This window comes from Muscardinus avellanarius (assembly GCF_963383645.1).
Source record: "Muscardinus avellanarius genome assembly, chromosome: 8".
Classification (NCBI taxonomy): Eukaryota; Metazoa; Chordata; class Mammalia; order Rodentia; family Gliridae; genus Muscardinus; species Muscardinus avellanarius.
Window position 1 is genome coordinate 14970019 of NC_137794.1, and position 24260 is coordinate 14994278.

The following is a 24260-nucleotide window of genomic DNA, read 5'->3' on the forward strand; positions in this document are numbered from 1 at the left end:
GGGATGGGAGTGTAGCTCAGAGGTAGAATGACCCTGGGTCCCATCCCCAGTACTGGAAAAAAAAAAAAGTGGCTTGGGCTTTATTTAATCTTTCAGCTCCTTCCCCACCAAGGTACTCCCAGATTATAAAAAAATGTAGAGAATGTGTACTTGCTGTTCAGCATATTTTTAAGATAAGCAGAATCTACTTCTAAGAGCATCTTTAATGGAATCCTATTCTTCAGTGCATGTACATAGAGATTTTGAAGCTACTGCTGTCTTTTAGAGGCAATATTAAATATTAAATACTATTCCTTTAGAAGCAACATTAATACATGCCTTATATGTGTGCAGTCTCATGTTGCATTTTATAGACGGTTTGCATCGAAATGCGGATGGTCTGGAGAGCAGGAAAAAGCATAGAATGCAGGAATGACTGCTCAGTGTTCAATGCAGGGGTAGGAGCTATGAAACAGAAAAGGTGTTGCTACCCTTGGGGCGACCTGCAGAGACAGCATGGACCTGACCAGTCACACTGCTTCTCATCTCATAAGATAAGAAGGAAGGAAGGAGGCAGCAGAGATATTCTGACGGATGGACTATCATGCGCCAGCTGCAACTTTGGAGTCTGAATACTTTTCTGAGGAACTGCAAGTATTGAATGGATCAACAAATAGGACACCTTTGTCAAAGCCATAAAGCTGACTTCTAATATTTCTAGCTACAGACATGTGTATTTGAGCATCTTTTGGACTAAATACCTTCCAACCCTTTATCCCAGGCACAAAAAATAACTAGCGTTCTACCATCTATTTGAACTTGAAATATGTGATAGAGGCACATATTTAGTAACACCTGGCATATTTGATTTCTTGTAGTGTACATGGGAAAAATCACAATCAATTTATTTTTCTGACGTTATTTTTCCTTACTCTTATTTCATTCTCTGCTTGCTTGGGTAAACATGCCTACACTAATGGTCTATGTTAACTCTCAAATTTCTACCTTTCTTCCCTGGCTCAGTAAAGCCATGCTTCTAGTAACTGCTTTGACTTGGAAGACTTCAATTTTTATATATTTCATGAATCAGACTGTGGCTGCCTTTTTTCCAGGGATCTTGAAAGTGACTAAGGTATTACATAGTTTAAAAACTTACATCCAAATAATGTTGAACAGTTTTCTTCTGGACTGTATTGTAAAAATAGGGGAGAACAAAATTACTTTCTCTTGTTTCTTTTTGGAAGACATTTGCCAGTTGGAACTTTAAAGAAGATTGAGTTTGGGAGACCTTTAATTGTACACCAAAAGGTTATTGTGGAAGATAACATAAGGGAGATGTCATAAAGGGGAAAATTTGAAGCTCAGTAACAGAAAACTGTGTGAAGAAATAGACAGTCTGCCAATTAGCTGAATGCTTGAAATAAATAGTTTGGAATTAAAGAAACAGTTGTAGATTTCAAAGACTTGATTAACTTAATTCATAGGGAAACAGGTATAAGTAGGGAGTAAACTTATGTTTCGTTGTAAAGCATACTTAGCCATTTATTAAAGTTTTGCTTAAAAATGTTTATAAGGCTTAATGATATAAGATCAGAGACTTTATTAATCTAATATTTTTTGTTAAACCATTGAAATAAAGTTCCAAGAAAGTTTGGGTAAAAACGAATTATCATCATAGAAGTTCAGTCTTTATAAACTGTTACCAGGAGTCAATAAATATTTCCCAAATTGGGTAAAGCATGAGTATGCATATAGTATGTGTGGGAATTCCAACAAAGAATATAAATAAACGGTCCGTCACCCTTGGATCTTCTCATCTACCTGAAGAATCATGATACTTGGTAATATAAAAACATGTTTATGAGTATAAAGGAGATATGCAGGAAAATATTAAGTGTTCATCTTTCCCTAAATGTCCAGCTCTTCTTACATTGCATTAAAGTGAATTTTTACATTTTGTAGGGGGATAGGTTGGATGACAAATGCCTTTTCTCCCAAATAAAAAAGAAAAGGGATGTCGTTCCTTCTGAAAGGCATTTTTGTTGAGTATAGAACGCTACACTGACAGCTGCTTTTCCTTTAGCACATTGTTGTATCATTCTACTGTCTTCTGGCTTTCACTCTTGCTTTTGAGAAGTCAGCTGTTAACTGCTGCTTCTTTGATGGTCAGCTAGCCACAGGCTCCTAATCTCCTTTTAAGATATTCTAAATAATCACTTCTGTGTGATTTAAACACTCAGTATATATGGGAATTGAATTCTTTTTATTTATCTTGCTTGGGTTTCACTGGGCTTCTTAATTTGTTCATTAGCGTCTTGTATTAGTTCTGTGAAGTTTTTGGCCATTATTACTTTTGAACTTTTCTCTCTCTCTCTCTCTCTCTCTCTCTCTCTCTCTCTCTCTCTCTCTCTCTCTCTCTTTGTGGTATTAGGGATGGAACCCAAGATTTTCTACCTCCGAGCTATACCCCCATCCTTACTTTTTATTCTTTATTTTGAAACAGTGTCTCTTTATTTTTTATTCTTTATTTTTGAAACACTGAGTTGCAAAAGGCCTCACTAAGTAGTAGCTGAGGCTCTCTATGAACCTTGATCCTCTTGTCTCAGCCTCTGAATGCTGGGATACATACCTGGCTTCTTTTTCTTCTTTTTCTGGGACTCCAATCAAATGTATCATAGATTGATTTTATTTTCTTTTATTTTTTTTTCACAGCTTATCTCAGGTGTACATTTTCCTTTGTTTTTATTTTGTTCCTTTTTTTCTCAACTACAGATTATTTCTCTGGACTGTTTTTTTAGTTTAATATTTCTCTACTCTTTTTTTTTTTTTTTTTAATTCTACTCCTTTTATGCATGTGTGTTGCCAGAGCTCAAACCCTCAGGACCTCACACATGTTAGTCAAGTGCTCTACTCCTGAGCTGTATCTCCAGCCTCAGTGGGTTTTAAATTTTGGTTATTGTAATTCATAGAAGTTTTCATTTAGATCTGCTAATTTTAATGGATTTTTATTTCTTTTAATGTTTGTTGGTTACACTGATAAAGCAAAGATTTAAAATCTCTGGTTTGTTCCTGCTGTTGTTTGTACTTCTTTTTTTTTTTTTGGTACTGGGAATTGAATCCAAGGGCTACACCCCCAATTCTATTTTTATTTTGAAATAGGGTCTCGTAAGTTGAGGAGGGCCTTGTATTGCTGATGTTGGCTGTGACCCTCCTGTCTCAGCCTCCCAAGTCTGTGGTTTTGTTTTTTCCTCAGTGTAAAGACAGCCTGCTCTTCACTTTTCCTGTGGTTGGAAGAGAGAAAGTGGGTTGATTCTTTTTTTTTTTTCCTTCTTTTTTTCTTTTTCAGTACTGGGGATTAAACCCAGGATTATTCTACCTCTGAACTATACTCCCAGTCCTTTTTTATTTTTATTTTGAAACAGAGTCTCACTGAGTTCCTGAGGCTGGATTGGAACCTGCAATCCTCCTGTCTCACCCTCTCAACTTCCTGGGATTACAGGCGTGCACCCCTACATCCTGCTGATGGTGGTTGGTTCAAGGTCACTTCCCCGTAAGATACTGCTCTTTGGAGCCTCATTTTAATGGAGGGAAGGCGTCCTGTACGGCTGTTTGGCAGCTCCTAACTCTTGGTGAGGATCGGAAGCAGGGGATGGCAGTGGCTAATGTCTTCAGGTCAAAGGTGGCTTTTGCTTTCCTGAGTTCAGGCTTTTTTTCAGAATGTAGCCCGGAAGCTCCATTGTGTTTCAGTTGTTTAATGCTCTCAAGTGAATATATTTTTGAATGGTTTGTCTAGCGTTTTTATTATTTTTAGTGGGGGACGGTCTGAATAGCTTGAGGATTCAGGAGCTGCTGATAGTCCCAGAGATGGAGCATCTGCCGCCGTGCTCCTGGGGATGGTGCCGCAAACTGTGTCTCTTCCCCACCTGTCCTTTTAGTCTCTGGCGCCGTCAAGATGGGTTACTGGGCTGGAGAGAGGATGGTCTTAAGATTTTTTTTTTTTTAATTTAAGGTGAAATACTTTCTTAAATTGACCAACTAATAGAAAACAATGGTTTCATTTGTTTAACTTCCCGTGTGCTCATCTGGAGAAATTGTGAGGAAAAACTGTTTTATTAAGATAAGGCTGTTGTTATGTTCTCCCAGGTGTGGTTTTGTCCACTTTATCGTTTTGTTTATGTTCTATTGTTTTTTAATTCTTTGTGTTTCTGCCACTTCTATCACAGTCCCCTAATCTAGAATGAGCTATTACTTGTTGACATGCTATAGTAACTTTTTAAGCGCTCTTTAATTCTAGCAGAACTAAATATCATTTTGCATATGTGAATATTTTTTCCTCTTATATCAATGATCTGTTTATATATTTTGATGAATTATATATTAAATCCATTCATTGATAGCTTTTAGTCTTTTGGGAATTTATTATACAGTTTTTTTTAGAACGCACCCATATTTGGTATATCTTCAGGTTGAATAATGTTATCTTCCATAGTTTGTATATTTTAGTCAGCAAACACTTTATCATATTTTGTGGTTACAGCTGAGCCGTATAGCACATTTATCTATATTTAGTTCATATCCTAGCGAGGGAAATATAAATTCTATAGCATAGTGCATAAATACTATAATACTGTGGTTTGGGCAGACAGATGTGTATAAGCATAAAGTGGGGGTAATGATGACTGAGAAAATCTGAGAAAACTTTGCAGAGATAATATTTTAGCAGCATAGAAGTTTTCCTGTAAAACATAAGGTACGGAAGAACATTTTAGATCTGGGAAATACTTGTGACATCACAGAGGTAATGTCACAGGGTATTACAGGAATCACAGGTTGGTTGGTATAATTGGAGGTCAAAGTATTTTGGGAGAAGAGAATTGAAAATAGGAAGAGTTAAAAGGCCTGAGAAAGAAGGGACTTTGGAGCCAGAGAGCCTGTGTGGTTAGAATATTGGAGTGGGTGAGCAGGCAGTGTAAGCAGGGGCCGATTAGGGGGAGGATGTGGGTGGGCGTGCTTGTCAACTGTGCTGTGACTGGGGACAGGGCACACGAGTGGAGTGTGAGTGGGCAGGGCGTGCCAGGGATCGAAGCCAGCGCCGTCTGGATCAGCCCTATGATGTGGCAGTCACTGTGGGCAGTCGCAGGAAGGTGCAGGTTACAGTGCTGACAAGATTTAGATTTGGACTGTGTCCCAGTTATTGTACCAAAGACTTTGGATGGTTAGTTTTCCTCGTGAGGTGCCAGAAGGGCTTATGAGTTGGACGTATTGAATACTGGGGAGCAGTATTCCCTGAGAGGAGGTGTTCACCAGAGTGGAGGGAAAGAGAAGGGAATAAATTTGTGTTAGTTTTTGCTATGACAGCATCCTTATGAGACAGGCAGGAGGTTCTTCTAGTCCCTGGTTTGATGAAGAATACGAAAAATAAAAAGATACACATAGTTAAAATCCTTAATTCTGGCAAGGCAGCATGTAAAACAACAGAATTATAAAATATGGAAATAGATCTTTACTGAAAGTTTTGCTTGACAAAACAAAACAAAACAAAACAAAACAAAAACTACCATTATCCTACATAGCACTGAAACATCCATGCAATAATGATTCTTGGGTGGTTGAGTGTGGATCGAGAGGTGGGGAATTGTGGGTGGTGGCGGCAAGAACATCTCTTTTTTTTTTTTTTTAATTTATTTATTTTTATTGGTGCACTGTATTCATACATCATAGTAGGATACATACTTTTGTAGACATACATGCACACTTTTCCCAGTCAGCCCCCACCCAATCCCCACCCCATTCTCTCCCTATCCCTCCCTCCCATGCTTGGCTTAGTAGTTGACATCTAGTATTATGGCAATTTATCTAAAATTAAAAATGATAATCTCACATAACAGTTTCATTTGTCTGATACCAAGCTTTTGATGACTTAAAGATAACATTTCAATATTTCTTTTTGCTTTCTTTCTTACCAGAGAATATTTTTTTTCTATTTTTTAGGTGAAACTATCATATATTTATATATTTATTTTTCAGAAAAAAATCTATCCTAATATGGAATATGGACTCTAGGTACCCAAAACGATCTTGAAAAAGAACAAAGCTAGGAGATATATATTTTCTGATTTCAAACCATATAAAGCTACAATAATTGAAACAGTGTAGTACTATTCTAAAGGCAGATATATAAACCATGGAAGTTAAATAAAAGCCTAGAGCTAAATTCTTCCCTATATTGTCAAGTTATTTTTGACAAGGTTTCCACGAACATTTGGTGGTGGAAATATTAATCTTTTAACTAAATATTGTTAAAAAATAATAATTACATGGAAAAGAATAAAATTGGACCCTTACCTAATCCCATATACAAATATTAACTCAAAATAGATAATAGACCTAAATATAAATCTTAAGACTATAAACTTTTAGGAGAAAATCTGGGTCATAAAACCTCACAACATTGAAATTGGCAGTGATTTCTTGGTTATGATTTCAAAGGCACAGGCAACAGAGGAGTATACAAACTCCCTAAAAAAAAAATTGTATATACAAAGACAATGTACACAGAGTTAACAGTTACTAATAGAATGGGATAAAATATTTCCAAATGCTATATCTGAAGGTGTATTAATATTCCAACTAGGAATCCTAAAAATTAACAACAATAAAGGCAAACAATACCCTTTAGAGATAGGTAAAAGACTAACATAAATAATGAATCTCCACAAATAACCAATCTTAGTTGTTTGTTGGATGGAAAATCTTGTTTCTCTAGTTCTGGAGTGTGTTACCTATTTCTTCTTTGTAGTTAATCTCTTTGAGTATTTTCTCTAGTGCTGGTTTTGAAGACATAAATTCCTTCAGTTTCTGTTTGTCATGGAAGCTTCTTATTTCTCCTTCTAATTTGATAGAAAGTTTTGCTGGGTAGGAAATTTTTGGCTGGAAGTTGTTTTCTTTCAGAGTTTGGAATATGTTACTCCAAGCCCTTCTGGCTCTCATAACTTGGTTTGGGAAGTCTGGAGTGATTCTAATTGGTTTGTCTCTGAATGTCACTTGGCCCTTTGCTTTTGTTGCCTTTAAGATTCTCTGCTTGGCTTCCACATTGGTCATTTTGACAATTATGTGGCGTGGGGATCCTCTTCTCCGATCCTGTCTAAAGGGAGTTCTATACGTTTCCTGGACCTGCATATCGACCTCTTGCTCTATGTCTGGAAAATTTTCTGCTATTACTTCCTTGAAGAGATTGTTGATCCCTTTGGTTTCACTTTCTTTTCCCTCCTCTATTCCAATTATTCTTAGGTTAGCTCTCTTAAAATGGGCCCATATTTCTTCAATATCAGATTCCTGCTGTCGGATATTTTTTTCTAGATTAGAAACTATGCGTTCATTTTTGGATTGCTCATCTTCTAAGAGCAAGATTCTGTTCTCCATGTGTTCTAATCGGTTGTTTGTGCTTTGAATTGAGGCCTTTACTTCATTAATTGCATCCTTTATCTCTTTTTGGCTCTCTCTGAGTTCTTTTCGAAGCACCTCTATTATTTCTACAGTTATTTTCCTGATTTGATCTTCTAGAAATCTCTGATTTTCAGTTTTATCGGGTTCTGATGTTGTGGGGTTGTGGGCATTTATTGCTCCAGTATTATTCCTCTTTCCCATGATTTCGGATGTTTGTGCCTTCTCTGGGTTCTTCCCTTGGGTCACTATGACTTCACTTAAGGTGCTCTGGATCTCGAGTCAGTAGTATCTCAGACCCCACTACACCTTTACTGGGTTGTATCACAGAGTCTCCGACCCAGAGAGTCGATAGAGGCTGCTTTAGACTGTGGGGGGTGCCAGGTTGCAAGTTCTCCTATGGTGTGATATCTCTGCCACCGCCCCTCCCCCACTGGGTCAAGTCCCAGGGAGTACAGTACTGGGATTTCTCCTCTGTGGCCCGCAATTTGACTCACTGTTCTTGAGTACGCAGATGTAGCTGTACTGAACTCGTTGAATTCTCTGCTGCTGCCGCCGGTGGCAATATGGCGCCGCTGCTACGCCCTCGGCTGTGGGGCTGGTGTTTTTCTTCTTGGTTTTGGTTTCCACTCTGAATCCCTGCAGCGTGTGCTGAGCTCGGCCACTGGGAACTTTAGATGCTCTCTGCGCGGAGAAATCCCGCCTGGCTGTTCCGCAGTGGCTCACCTCGGCTTGCTGTAGCCGTCCCGTGAATTCGCCGGCAGTATGGCGCTGCTGCCGCCGCGTCTGCCGCGTCCTCGGGCGATAGGCCAGTTATCTCCTCTGTGGCTCTGTTCTCAGTCCGCTTTCTCTCTGGAGCCTGGTGATTTTTTGTTTCACTGGTGATGGTGTTTTCTGGCTATGAAAGGCGCTGATTTTGTGGTAATGGAGGTTTGTTGTTAGCGGGGCTCTTAAGCCCCACTTTTCTCGGTCGCCATCTTCCCGGAAGTCGCAACATCTCTTGAAAGCTCAAATGTTCAGGGGTGTGGCCCACTGACCTTTCATCAAAGTGAAGGTCACGAATCTTTGGAATAGCAGTGTACATCACTCTGATTCCATTCATCTCTTTTCAGGAAGATGTTTGTTTTGTGAAGCACCGTGCACATTGACTGTGAGATGTTGCAGTAATGACCTAGCTTGATGTGATCAGCTGTTTTGAATACCCCCCTAAAGATCAAATCCTGTATCAATGTAATGACATGACAAGCATATAGAAACTGCCTTTGATGCAGTAAATGTTTTACTTTGTTATTCAGGAACAAAGCCAGAAAACAGATACTAATCAAAATGTCCATTACAGATGACAATAAATATTTACCATTTATTAAGTTTGTGCTATTTGGTAGGCTTCAAACTTTACATACTGAATTTTTCTAGTCCTGACAAAAGCTACAGGAAATAGTTATTATTTTTTTTTTTCATTTTATCAATAAGAAACTGTAGTGTGAAGAGATATGGAGGTGTTTTTCTTTTTTTACCCCATCTCCCTGACCGGTTTCTTCCTTTAGAAATTGCTATTTGACAATTATAGTTTGGTTGGAAAATTGGACCTAAAACATAGCTACCTCCTCTCAGATATTATCTACAGTGTGTGTCTGGTTCTCTATATGAGTTTCAAAGGACTTCCTGTTTAGAATGCAGAGTAAGAAGTAAATAGTCAATTAGGTAGAGAGTTACGTCAACACACATATAGGTAAACAAAGCCAACACTGAAGCAGAATAATCTGATGTTAGCGCTCAGTGAAACATTTGCTATTGCTAAACCTCAATTTAAACACTCCAGAATGAGTGTTGAGTCTATGTAATTTGTGTGCTGACACCTTTTAAATCTTACTTCTAAGATTTTTCATGGCCAGTTGTATTAGCTTCTCAGTTTCTATATCATGTTCATTACAAGAAGGAATTGAGGTGGAAATTTTCAATTAATGATCTTGTCTTTCATTGCTTTTGATGTTACATGTTGTCCAACTCGCCTGCAAAGTAATATTTGGGGACCACATGACATAGTGGGGTTTAGTAATCCAGTTTGATTTCTCCTCACATTAATTAGCTGTAAAGCTGAGATCCTACTTGTGGGGCTGTTGGTAGGATTTTAAATGATAGTATATAAAATGGTTAGCACAGTAACCAGCAGGTGGCATGCATAGTTCTCAGCCTTCATTGACTTTGAGTAATCTGTAGATCAACCCACCTAAACTGCATCCTCGGTGCTGTATTTCAGCCTTCATAAAGCAGTGGGTGAGCAGACATTTTGAACCTTCACACAGTGGTGAGACAGCTGTCAACCAGCCAGCTGTTCTGTTTCCGTGATGCTTTGTCTTTGTGAGTTGCATATGGCTGAAAACTGAGGAATAGAAGAACCATTTTCCTCCTCCAATAGGTATTCTAATAAATCAACTCTTAAATTGGAACAGTGCTCATTTTTAGTCTGTATTAACCTGATTTTTATTATAATTCATTTCCAGTTATTATAATACTTTCTCTACTATTGTTCTTTTGATGTTTGTCTTCAGAAATTCGAAGAGAAACATTTCAAAGTATGAAATTTTAATTTTCTTCTGTATTTTGCCTTCATTAGTGATAATAAGGATATAGTAATAATATGAATATTTGAGATATTGGGGAATTAAAATTTTTTATTAAAGTATAGACTATTCACTAGAACAAGAAAACATTTTATTGAAACTGAATGAGGACTTTAAAATTTTAAAATAGTATAAAATGTGTTTCCTTTTAGATAAGTGATGAAGAAAAGAATCTTCGAGAAGAGGAAATTATTACCTCATCACTAAGTTTAAGCGGGACTCAGTTGGAACTGGAGTCCGTTTATAAGGTATGTAAACATTTAAAATATGTTCCAGCTGCAGATGGTAGTGCACGTTTGTAATCCCAGTACTTGGGAGACGAAGACAGGAGGATCTCAGGTTTGTGGCCAGCCTCTTTTACTTAGTAAGTCCCTTCTCAACTTAGTGAGACCCTGTTTCAAAATAAAAAATAAAAAATAGGCCTGGAGGTGTAGCCCGGATGTAGGATGCCAGTAGGTTCAATCCTCAGTACTACACACAAAAAAAGAAAAAAAAAAGTATTTCCCATGATCTGTTGAATACGTCACATTGATTTGCTATGTGTATTTAGGTAATATTTGTCTAGCCCTTCTTCACCACAGCTCCTTCTTCTCCTGCACAGAACATATTCCCATTGCACTAAGGGTGTGCAGACAACATTCAGTGCTGGGCTGTCTTCTACAGTACCCCCTAACTCTGCTGGAGCTCAGCTCCCCACCACAGGTCATTCTGTTAAAGGAATCAACTGCGTGTGTTGGTTGGGCTCCTGTGCCTGGTACAGGGCTGCCCTGCATCTCCAGCTTGGCTCCATCACTCTGTGTGAGTCGCTGTTTTGCATGAAATCCTCTTTGAGCCAGGCGTGGTGGCGCACGCTTGTAATCCCAGCGCTTGGGAGGCTGAGACAGGAGGATTGCACAGGTTCAAAGCCAGCCTCAGCTACTTAGTGAGGCTCTCAGCAACTTAGTGAGACCCTGTTTCCAAATAAAATATAAAATAGGTCTGGGAGTATAGTCCGGAGGTAGAAAGCCTCTGGGTTCCACCCCCAGTACCACCAACAAACAAACAAACAAACAAAAAAAAAAAAAAAAGAAAGAAATCCTCTTTGCTTCTCTGAGGCTCTGACACCGTGCTCTGGACTGTTTTCTCGTGTTCCCTCTCTTGCATTGTCAGCCTCCTCGGGTTCTAGCTTCTTGGGTTTCAGCCCCTCAGCACCCACCAAATGGCTTTTGGATTCAGTAGTTCTGAAAGGGAAGAGCTGAAATTTAAATTATAATCTGATAACTGCAAGCCCACAATTCCCTTTGAAGAGAATGAGTCGGCTGTGATTTGTGAGTGTCGTCGTTTAAGACCTCGGCTCCACGTTAGCTTCCCTTTCCAGCTTTCCTGTTTCTACCCACTGGGCCATCATTCAGTCAGCCTTTCAGGCTTGGAGTGTGAGAATCAATATTTATTCCTCCCACACCACACATTTCCCATCACCCTGCCTTCACGTCGTCTTATGCTTCTGCCGGGGCATTTTTATTTCCACTGTGGCTACCCTGATGAGCCAGATAGTGGAATGTTATAGCTAGAGAGCCTGTTAGTGTCATTTCACTCATCTCTGCCTCCCTCTCCCAGTTTTACAGGTCTGACTGCTGAGGTTTAGAGGCATTTAATAAACTTACCAAGTCATAAGTCTAGTCACTAGGAGAAGAGATTAGACTCTAGACTTGGATTAGGACTCTTGTTTCCAAACGTTTGTTCCTTGTGTCATTGCACTCCGCCCTCTCACCGGCTCCTCTCCCGTGCCCTGTTGAACACCTGTTGGAGGCAGTATCACACTTGGTAGCACCATGTAGAGCTGCCTGGCTCTCCGCCATGTGTCAGCTAAGCGATGGACTCCTTGAGGGCAAGGACTGACTCCTAGGAATCAGTACATTCCTCCAAGCTATCTGGTTGAAAAATGGATCTGGATGTTTATAGTGTTTGGGCGTTATAGTTTAGACTTTACTGGGTATAGAGAACTGTAGGCATATAGATTATACTCTTCTCTAGAACTTGGAGGAATAGGCAGTTTGGGGTCAATTTTCTGCCATATATTGAAAAGGAGAAAAATATTGTTGGAACTGGAGGATGATTTTCAGTCAACTGATTTAAACATTCTGCTCACCTTAAAATTTTAGGATAGTTCATAGGACTTAAAAAATCCATGTTGAGTTTTATTATTAAAATAATTACTTGCAGCCAGTATTTATTTTAATAGCAAAACTGAATGCTAACTATTATTTCCATTTCTTAGTGTTGAGATTAGCTTTTCCAATATATTGCTCCAGAGAGAGAATGGGAGCATGGATGAAGCAGTTTGAAATTACTTTGCTGCAAGTAATTTTCAGCACTGAATATATCGTATACAAATTAGGATTATATTTGATGCATAATAAAATGTGGGATATGTCATGTGAGGTGAATTTGTAATAACATACTTAGAGATCTTGAGTTAGGAGTTGGAAACCCTGGTTATTTTAATTTGTTACTTCATAGGTTATGAATACAAATAAAGCATTCTAATTTGGTTCTTTATTGTTGTTATTAGTTTTTGAAAACATTTATTCTAAAACAAATTTTTTTTTATGGTGCCAAGGAGTGAACTCAGATGCATTCTACCTCTGAGCTACACCCCCAGCCCTTTTTATTAATTAGAGACAGTCTTGCCAAGTTGCTGAGGCTGGCTTTGAACCTGAGATCCTCCTGTCTCAGCCATGCAAGTATTGGGATTACAGGTGTGTGATGGCACACCTGCCTCTGAAATGAATTTATTTTTGTACTGTTACTCCTTCCTAATGCCAATCATTTAGTTTTAAGGAATGTAATTTTTTTTCGTTTTACTTTTGGATCTCTAGAAACTAATGAATTTCTCTGTTTAGACCTACTACTTAGGAAGATTAGGAGGATTTCATAATGACAGGTGATGACTTATTTTTCCCTGTTTTACTCTGAATTTAGATCCCTTTTGCTGACGCTCTGGATTTGTTCCGCGGAAGGAAAGTCTATTTGGAAGATGGCTTTGCTTACGTTCCACTTAAGGACATTGTGGCAATCATCCTGAATGAGTTTAGAGCCAAACTATCGAAGGCTTTGGCAGTAAGTATTTCACTTTAGTTTTGTATTTGACATGTTCACATTTTTGATTATGTCTTTGATAGTTTTCTTCTGTGCTTCTTCAGGGAATGAGCTAATTTAATTTTCATAATGATATTTAGATGCTTATGATATTGTACTATAAATCCCAAAGCTCATAGGTTTTTATTTGTTATTATCCATAGTTGTTGTTGTTGTTTTTTTCATCAATACCGATGGTGAGCTGATCAGTTTTGTGATTGCTTTCTCTGGGTTTCTTTTTTTCCTTGGAAGTGGACTTCATATATGGCCCTTATAATTAGCGTGGTTTTGGTGGCTAAAACCTCTAGAATTAGTATTTTGTATCAGTAGAAGTTAGTATAGAAGAAAGTCTTTTTTGTTTGTTATTTTGCACTGCTAGGGATGGAACCCAGGACCTCAAAGCATTTAGATGAGTGCTCTGTCAATGAGCTATGTTTCCAGCCTTAGGAAAAAGTCTTTATATCAAAAACTGATATGCTAGAGCTGCAGTAAATAGCCTCATACTGAGTGAAATTAGAGGTACCTGTGTTGAACAAATGACAGGATAGGTGTGTTTAAAATACTTTGTTTGAAGCATGACCCTTAAGTGGTGACTTCATCAATCCCTATACATCTTGTACTGTGTTGTCTTTTAACCTAGGTCTAGTCTTCTTTTACTTCTTTTTTGGTACTTACTGTGGAAGAGGACTTCCAAGTATAATGAGGCTCTTTTAAGCTGCACTGATTATTGGGTTAGCACATACTAAGCTTTCTTATTATTGACTCCCTGGGGTTGCCTAAACATGTATTGTTTCCTTATGTTTGCATTTGAGAAGACTAAAATATTAACTCTAATTTTATTAAATGAGGCAATTTATGAAAATACCCAATAGGTTTTTAACTCTGTGTGTATGTGTGTGTGTTTGTGTGTGTGTGTGTAAAACCCAGGACCTTATGTGTGTGCCAACAATCTCTCTGCCACTGAGGTATACCTTTTTTACTCAATAATTTTTTTTTTTTTTTTTGTGGTACTGAGGGTGGAACCCAGGGGCATTTTTACCTCTGGGCTATACTCTAAGACCTATTTTATACTTTATTTGGAAACAGGGTCTCACTGAGTTGCTCACTGGAAACAGCGCCTCACTAAGTAGCTGAGGCTGGCTTCGAACCTGTGCGATCCTCCTGTCTCTGCCTCCCAAGCGCTGGGTTTACAAGTGTGCACCACCACGCCTGACTCTCAATTAGGTATTTAACTATTAATGTTCTTTTTCTATCCCTGACTGTACTATAGTATATTTATAGGTAAAAATATTGTCATTCAGCACTGAGAGCCTCTGTGGAAGATAATAATGTTATCTGCCATTTGGCTGTTCCCCTTCTTTTATTGTTCTTGGTTTTGTTTATTCATTTTCTCAGTGTTGATATTTTGGATAATACTTCTTTGTGGGAAACAGCCATATAATTTTCAGGACATTGGACATCTTTAAATGTCATCCACTAAATGCCAAATAGTAGCCCCTAATTTCCATGACAACCAGAAAATATCATCATACATTTCAGAGAGCTTCTAGAGTGTTGGTACCACCCCTGACCGAGTCACGGTGGTCCCCCCCCATCATTGACACACATTGTTCTGGCTGGATAATACGAGAAGTTGTTTGGGGTCTTCTGAAAAAAGCTTTTTTTGTTAAAAATATTGGCATGGGATGAAATAGTAATTTTTTCTTTTCTGGCTATTGTTGTACACTGAATGTGAGGCATGTAACAGCTGTAGCCATCTTGACATAAGGCAAATAAGTTGAGGACAGCCCAGTTTGCTGAAGATAGACTTGTAGAAAGATGGAAAGAAGTTGAGTCTTTATTGATGCCATTCAGTTGCTAAATTAACCAGTGCTGGAACCACCAAGACTTCTTATTAAAAGTGATCATGAAATTTCAGTGTTTTTCTGTATTGGGGATTATACTAGGGCTTCACACTTGTTAGGTAAGTGTTCTGCTACTAAGATACATTCCCAGCCTAAAGTTTCAGTTTCTTAAGTAACTAGTTTAGGAACTTATATTGGAGTGGAATTCTGTTACTGATAACAGAGAGCCTCTTCTTTTTTTCTTTCTTTTTTGGTACTGGGGGTTGAGCCCAGAGGCATTCTACCTCTAAGCTATACCCCCAGCCCAATTTGATTTCTTATTTGGAAACAGAATTTTAGTAGGTGGCTGAGAGCCTTGTTAAATTGCTGAGTCTGGCTTTGAACCTGCAATCCTCCTGTCTCAGCCTCCCAAGTATCAGGATTACAAGCGAGTGCCTAAAGCATCTTGATACTTAGTTCAGTATCTGTATTATTTTTTTCTTTTTATAGCTGTAAGTTGCAACCTATGCTATCTCAACCAGTAAATGGAAGCTGCTGCAACAGCAACGTGTGCTGTCCCAACCATTAAATAGACTCTGCTAGCTCATGAAATAGAGCAGTTCAGATAGTTAGTAGGAACTTCACACACAGCTTGATTGGTGTTCCAGGTATTTCTCTGCAGTTGTTTTTACCCTTCTGCATATGTTTTGTCCTTTCGCTCTCTTGGTAGGTGAAGTAGTTGAGGTCAGGCACTGCATCCATTGGGCATACTATTCAAAACATTTTTTTTTCTTGCCCCCAAATTTCTGTTCTTAGTCCTAATATTTACCGTGCTTAAAATAGCTTAAATCATATGCTGTATTAGTTTCTAGGGCTTTCATAGCAGAGTGCCACAAACGCGGTAGAACAACAGAAATTTATTGTCTTGTGGTTCTGGAGGGCAGAGATGCAAAATCAAGGTGCAGGTCACGTGTCTGCACTCCCTCTGAAAGTGCTCTGTTGTACGTCTCTCTTTCAGCTCCTGGTGTAACTCCATTCTTCTTTTGGTGTTCTCTTGTTTGTCCTAAATTTTTACTTTTTATAAGGATACCAGTCATACTGCATTAGGGCCTCCTTTACTTCAGTGTGATCTCATTTTAACTAAGTATATGTGAATAAGTACAATGACTGCAGTTTCGAATAAGGCCACATTCTGAGCTGCTAGGGTTTAGAGCTTCAACGTAAGAAATGTCGGGGAACTTAATTCAACTAGTATATGCCTGTCACTTAACTGATTATTGTGGTCAAGGGGATTGCCTAGCCTAAGGTCATGTGGGTCATGGTTGCTGAGAGTCAGCATTTTTCTGAAATGCCAACAAGATGTGGCAGATTGAATGGTAGGAATGGAGAGAGGGGAGAATGATAACTGGGGAAGTAGGCAACCATTCTCTATTGTGTATGTGCACTTAATGTGTAACTAAATGTATATTACATGTAAAAACATTTCCATTTTGTGATTTCTGCTCAAGTTAAGTTGCCTAATGCCTTATTTACTTATATTTATTTATGGTATTGGGGATTGAGCCTAGGGGCATTCTACCTCTCAGCTCTACCAAACCTGGTTGAGAGGAGGTCCGGAGAGCTCTTTGCTTTTTGCCAGAGTGGCTGGAATTTGTTGTCTGGGAACGCTGTCTTGACATCCATGGAGTGGAGCCAAAAAAAGGGGGAGTTTTTTTAGACCTGTTGGTGAAGTAGACATTGAAACCTGTTGCTGTATTTTTTTTAATTTTTAATTTTAATTTTAATTTAATTTTAATTTTTTTTTTGTGGGTTTGGGGATGGAACCCAGGGGCATTTGACCTCCAAGATACACCCAAGTCTCACTGAGTTGCAGAGGGCCTCACTAAGTAGCTGAGGCTGTCCGTGAACCGCCATCCTCTGGTCTCAGCCTCCCGAATGCTGGGATTACAAGCGTGTACCACCACGCCCGGATATATATATGTGTGTGTGTGTGTGTGTGTGTGTGTGTGTGTGTGTGTGTGTATCTGTCCTTTTCAGTGAGAGAACTTTTGACCTTGGAGTATGTAATTGAACCATTTCTTACAGGATGAGAACAAGTGCCCTAAAGTAAAATTTAAAAGTATTTTAATTCATGGCGGAGGATGAAATAAATGGTGCTGGGGAACGTTGTAAATCGATAGAAGAATTTTACCCAAGGTGATATCTGAAAGCTTGTTCTTAACCTGTAATCATGTGGTCGTTATAACTAATCTAGCTTTTGAAAATGCTTTAGGACTGGTAAAAACTTGACCTGACCTTCTCCTTTGATAGGGACTCTCTTCTCACTTCATGGGCCCACTGAAACTCAGCGGTGGCCTGCGTCTTCCAGGAACTCTCCCTTACTTCGAGAGTCTGCTAACTGTAGCTCCTGTGTCCCCACCAGACTAGGAGGAATCCATTCTCATTATGTGTTTTTCTTGCCAAGTAAAAGGTAATCAAAAAGTAAGGGCTACCTTAATTCATATTTCCTTTCTATTTTAACATCTGGCACAGAGGAAATTCTGTGAACTGAATTTCTCTCAGTGAAATTCTGTTGAACTGAGAGACATGGTATGAGAATACAGTTTTCTTCATAGTTCACTGCTTCTGCATGTATTATTCAATCTTCACCACAAGCCCCTGTGGTAGATGGGAATTGCAATCTAGATGAGGAAAATAGACCTCAGAGAGGCCAATTCATTTGTCCCAGGTGATGTTGCCAAGTTTTCTGTTTAGAGTTTTTAGGACCTTTTGATGATAAATGTGAATCCTACAATCAGGAGATTTAGGTCTTCAAACTCTGAGATCTCCAGAGTTTCAGAATAGGGAAAAAGGGTAGGTTTGGATGTATAACACAGTGGGTTGATAACCAGATAGGGAAAAGAATGAGACGAATACATTTCTTTGTTTTATGTAACAATTTTAGAAGCTCAAACCTGTGAGGCTCCTGTGTCAGCCTCCCAAGTACTGGGGTTACAGACATGGTCCACCATGCCTGGCTTTGAAAAATAATCTAGGGCCAGGCATGGTGGTGCAAGCTTGTAATCCCATCATTTGGGAGGCGGACACTGGAGGATTGTGGTTCACGGACAGCCCCAGCTATTTCATGACTCAGTGAGACCCTGTTTCAAAAAATAAAAAGATTGCAAATAGAGCTGCGGGTGTAGCTTGGAGGTACAGTGCCCCTGGGTTCCATCTCTGGTACCTCAAAAAAAAAAAAATCTAGTTTTAAAAGAGGCAAAATTATAAATAAACATTTCTCAAAAGAAGATATACAAATGACCAATAGGTATATAAAAATGTTCAACACACCATCATCAAGGAGATGCAAATCAGAACTACATTGAGGAGCCAGGCGTGGTGGCACACGTTTGTAATCCCTGCGCTTGGGCTGAGACAGGAGGATCACACAGGTTCAAAGTGAGGTTCTCAGCAAAGTAGTGAGACCCTGTTTCCAAATAAAGTATAAAATAGGTCTGGGAGTAAAGCCTGGAGGTTGAAAAAACCCTGGGTTCCACCCCCAGTACCACCCCCCCAAAAAAACAACAACAACAAAGAACCTACATTGAGGAATCATCTTTTCCCAATCAGAATGGCTGTAATTGAAAGGACAGTAACAACGGCTAGTTTGGATATGGAGAAAGGGAAACTCTTACATACTATAGGTGGGGATGTAAGTTGGTGTAGCTATGGACAACAGTATGGAGGTTCCTCAAAAAGTTAAAAATAAAAATACCTTATGGTCCAGCAGTCATACTGTGGGTCTGCATTTAAAGGCAGGAAAATCAATACGTCAGATACCTGCCCTCCCGTGTTCATGGCAGCACTATTCAAAATAGCAAGATGTGGGAGCCACATAAGTGTCCATCAGTGGACGACTGGAAAAAAGTGTGGTACTTATACAAGGTGAAATATTATTAGGCAGTTTAAAAGAGGATGAAATCCTATCATTGGTACAATATGGGTGAATCCAAAAAATTGTTACTTGTAGCCTGATCACCTCCCAAAGTGTGACAGACAATGCTCCCTTGTTCTGTTATATGTGAGAGTGCTTAGCACAGTGCTTTCTTTTATGAGACTTTCTTTAATATCTGCCAACTAGGCCTCTTCATTCTGTGCTTGCAAGTTCAGACCTGGAGAGGTTGGGTGGCTTACCAAAACTCACGCAGCTAATTAATGATGTACACATGCCCTTCGCTATAGGTCTCTTGTGGTTCCCTGAGTTCAGTGCCTTTTGTACTATAGTTTAGTATTTTTCCCCAGGTCCAATCCAATACCTCTCCCCTCTACTGCTCTCTGGAATTCACCCTCAAGCAGGTGTTTCTGTGGCATATTTTATAAACTTCAGCAGCTCCAGGTTGAAGACTGTGCAGATTCAACATAATAATCTTAATTACTGCTGCCCAGTGTAGTGCCTTGGGAAAAGTAGGTGCTTAGGATGTGGGGATGCGAGAGCCACCTGTTTGCATTCTCCTGATTTGTTGAGAAAACTAAAGTTAAATGGGGTTGCACTTCAGCATACTGTGGATAAAAGCAAGAAGGAAAGTACCTGAGAATATGTTCCAAGGTCTGTACCTGCAGAGAATATTTCTAAAATCTCAATTGCAAATGTTGCGATTGACTTCAGAATTCTTCTGAAGAGCTGTGAAGTTAAAGTGGCTGCAGTGGTTCAAATTGTTGCTCTTTTGACAGTTTTTCTATGGCATCTCTAAAGTGTGCAGTTTCATATTTTCCTTTGAAGCAACATTGCAGCATAAACCGCGTTTGAACTCTTGCTACCTTGGGAGTCACAGTTTCATTCTTCATGGTGGAAGTCCCCAGAGTAATCCTCAGGTTACTAGGTTTGTGTCCACTTCTCTGAGTTTTTCCCCCTCTCATTCACAGAAAAGATAAGACCCCCTTTCACTTTGTAGAAGCTCCTGTTTCCCAAATCATTTATCATATTTAGGAGTTATAATTACCCACTTTAAAGCTTCTGCCTAGGTAGGCTAGAAAATACTTAATAGTTTTATACATTATTTATGCTTTATTTTTTAAAACCTTCATTGATTCCTTAGTGCACTGAAACACAGATTTTATCCCTATTGCCTGCTTGTGATGAGAAAACACCAGCAGTTTCAGTTGCTAGGAAACAGCTGAATACTGAAATAGTTTTGTGAGGGGGTACTTGTAAATTCAAATCTTTGACAGTTCTACTTACATAGAGCAAAAATTTATTCAGTGACTACAAAGAAAGATGTATCACCTGCTAGTTTTCCAATTTAAAAATTTTGCACAAGGGGAGCTAGAAGTATGAAAAATGTTACAGGATTGATTAAGTGTTGAGAGTGTAATTTTTATCAGTGACTGGACATTGAAAAGTAATGATTATGTACGAATATGTCTTGAGTTTCAGTTTTCTGATTCATCATTAATGAGAGAAAGTGAGAGAACTAGAGAGAAAGATACACAAGAATACACGGCATGGGAATTGAAACCAACATACAGCACTGTATTGATTAAACCAGTTTTAACTTATGGAAATAGAGTTGGCCACATCTTATATTAAATCAACCCCACGTTTGCTATTTTATCTATACGCTGAGTAATTATGTGCCAAAAAATGAATAAATATTAAAAAAGTGTCCCAATTTGACTTTCTTTTATAATTGTCATTTATTTTTGTCTCAGTCTGTAAAGTTTAGAAAAAAGACTTCTCTTCCTGTTCAGCTCAGTAGCTTTTCTTGAGTGTTCACTATCTGCCAGGCAAAAACACTTGAGGACACAGGTGCCATGAAGCTTTCGGGTGCTCAGAGGACGGGAGAGGAGGCAGCCACGGAGGGGAGACATGAATGGTCGTCATATATTGTAGTCAGTAAAAGGAGAGGAGTGTGAAGAGGCAACGCAGAATAGACAGGTGTAGACAGAAAAGGTCAAAACTTGGTTTGGGAATTGCACACACACTTCACAGATGTCAGCTTTGACCGGGGTTTTGTAAGGCTCTTTTTTAGATCTAAGCAGTTTCTTGATCTTGTCTTTTGCTTTTGGGAGGGAGGATACAAATGGGGAATAAGATCACTGTGTTTTTTACTTTCAGGCTCTCTCCTTGTTTATCGTTCCTTGACCACACCCTTTGCTGGTGGAGGCCTCGCCATTCCCCTTGCTGCCCACTCCTTTTAGTCACATGAGCTATTCACACATCAGGTTCTCATTCTGTGCCTCCAGACTTTACTGTGTGTCTAGTTAATCACACAAATACATTCAGGAGTTTGTCAGGGAGAACAGAATCCATCTTCTGATTTGCATACTTTGAAAATCTTGTGTCTCAGAAATAAAATTCCTATTAAGGCTCTATGTCTTTATCCAAATAACAGGGAGAAACTTGTGAATTTAAGCAGGCAGCCTGTATACTAAAGTTTGAGTAACGTAGAAAATGTTACCTGCAGTGTTCTCGAGAATAATGCCGAAGTTCAAAATAAAAATAAAAACAAATAAAAACTGTCCGAGACTCATCGAAAGTAGAAATAATCAAGGAATGATAGAACTTAGAATAAATGTTCAGGCTTGGTTTTACTTGAAATTTATACGGGTACTAAAAGTAGAAATAAGTGTTTTATGAAACTTGTTGATTTGTATAAAGGACCTTCAGTTTTCAGAATTTTATTCTTATAGTATATTTTAAAACATGACATTGGGTGAATGTCAGTGTTTTTATGCCTGTATTTAAAATTACAAACCTATCATATAAGATTTTAGAAATATTATGGGAAGTACTTAAGCTTAGGTTTAAAAAAATTATGATGGTCCTTTGTGATACTATGTTTTGTTGATATGAAAGATTATATTTGATGAGTTGCAAAACATCCAGGTGAACGATGTCAATGAGCTTATTAAATGGACATGTGAATGGGGTAATGATCTAGAAAATAGAGGATCGAGCCTGCAAGAAGATAGAGAAGACAGATTACTTGCTCATAAATTTGAAACAGAATAATAAGCAAGATTGGTAACCAGAATGTTATCAGCTATACCCATTCCATCAGGAATTCCAGAGTTATCACATTGACTATTGAGAGCTAAAATAATATAAAAAACAATAATATTCAATCTTTTTTATTTTATTCAATCTTCGAGGAAAAAACCAAACAAACTAATAGAGCTTTGGATTTTGGCAGAGCAGCTATAATCTCAAAGAAGGAAAATAACAATTTGCATTTATAGTCTTTTCTGAGTAGCTTAAAGCTTCATAAGTACATTTTCATTAATCCATTGGACTACTTAGGAGTTTTGTTTAAAATATTAAGAAGAAAATAATCTGTACATTTTAAAGATAGCTGAAAAACTTGATACACTGAAAGTCATCAAAATTATTTCTTCACCTTAATGACTCCAGTGTTTTTTTCCCCCAATGTTATTTCTTAACACTTTGGCTTAGGAATTTGTTTATACTTTAGCAAATGTTTATTAGTTACATATTGAGAGTTAGACATGAGACAGTACACAGTAGACAGAGAGACAGATGGACACACACACACACACACACACACACACACACACGGTGGGAAGAAATGAATTTGAAACTATTTTCTCCTTTAGTTTCATGTTGTATTGAAGCATTATTTGAACTTACCCTAATTGCAGTTATTCCCTTCCTGTTTTCTAGATATGGTATTTGGTGTATAGGAGGTACATGGAAAGTATTGCTTGACCTAAACATGTACTCCCCAGTTTTTCTTAATTATTTATTGGATTTTCCTTGAAAGCTATATTAATATTACACAATGTGATACACAGTAAGCAGTCATATGTTAATAAATTATATCAATGAACATATTGTCACTTATAACATCCATATATATGCACATAATCAAAAAAATGTTTTTTTGTGGTACTAAGGGTGGAACCCAGGGGCTTTTCTACCTCTGGGATATACTCATGGACCTATTTTATACTTTATTTGGAAACAGGGTCTCACTAAGTTGCTGAGAGCCTCACTAAGTAGCTCAGGCTGGCTTCGAACTTGTGTGATCCTCTCTTTCAGCCTCCCAAGTGCGGGGATTACAAGCGTGTGCCAATACACCTGGCTATCATCATTTTTTAAAGGGATTATTAATATAGTATGGCTTGCCCTGGGGAAAGAGTGGCCAGTATTTTGCAACAGTTTTAAGTTTGGCACAATAAAGTATGCTATTTAGTTAATGTGTTGAGGTGATAAAGCTGGGTGTGACGGCGCACGATTGTAATCCAAGTACTTGGGAGGCAGAGACAGGAGGATCGTGGTTCACCAACGGCCTCAGTTACTTAGTGAGGCCCTGTGCAAGTCAGTGAGACCCTGTTTCAAGATAAAGATTAAAAAATAGGGCTGGGGGTGTAGCTTGGAGGTAGAATGCCCCTGAGTTCCATTCTCAGTACTGCAGCACCACCACCACCACCACCACCACCAAGAACAAGGTAATATTGCAGATAAATGGCATAATAAATGCTATGAGAAAGTAAGTTGTGGTTAGGAGTAAACTGGCAGGTCAGAAGCTATTATTGTATTTTTGCAAAGGTATATAGGGAAAAGATACATCATGGTTTATAATCTCATGTTTTGTTTTATTTTATTTATTTATTTGTTTATTTATTTTTTGGTGGTACTGGGGGTGGAACCCAGAGGCATTCTACCTCTGGGCTATACTTCCAGACCTTTTTTATATTTTATTTGGAAACAGGGTCTCACTAAGTTGCTGAGAGCCTCACTAAGTATAGCTGAGGCTGGCTTCGAACCCGTGCAATCCTCCTGTCTCAGCCTCCCAAGCACGGGGATTACAAGCGTACGCCACCACTCCCAGCTAATCTCATGTTTTAAATTATTTGCAGATGTAATTGAGTTTAGAAAACATTGTAGTCTTGTAAGTGGAGCAGTAGGGCCTAGTTCCATTGATTTTTTTACGGCAGGTGGCTGCGGAGGACTCACATCTGGGGAAGCCCATGTGGGTTCTTTTTGTTACTGTCCATGAACCACAGTGGTAACTTTTATCGGCTGATCTTAATTTTTCTCTTTCATTGTGGTTTTGTGACTAAATATGGTTCCTGTTTCCTCCAGTTTAGGTTGCAGTTACTGCATGTAGCATTGCTGAAAAGTACAAGATCCTTGAGTGACTTTAAAAAGCCATCATGGTACTTGCTTTTGGACTAGTCAATAATTTGACATTTATTTTACTTTCATTAAGTTCTTGACTTGTAGGAATACCATATATTTGAACCCATCATTATTTAGAGAGAAAAGTCAGTG

At 38.6% G+C, this 24260-nt stretch overlaps 1 protein-coding gene across 1 annotated transcript in view; it reads left to right on the forward strand.

Moving 5' to 3' along the window:
* Positions 1 to 24260, forward strand: part of PRIM2 (DNA primase subunit 2) — a gene marked incomplete at both ends in the record, with an annotated part of 291802 nt that overhangs the window by 38879 nt on the left and 228663 nt on the right. Inside the window, 2 exons of the mRNA XM_080700663.1 lie at positions 10199 to 10294; positions 13008 to 13145. Coding sequence (XP_080556789.1) covers positions 10199 to 10294; positions 13008 to 13145 — 234 coding nt within the window. The remainder of the gene's footprint in view (positions 1 to 10198; positions 10295 to 13007; positions 13146 to 24260) is intronic.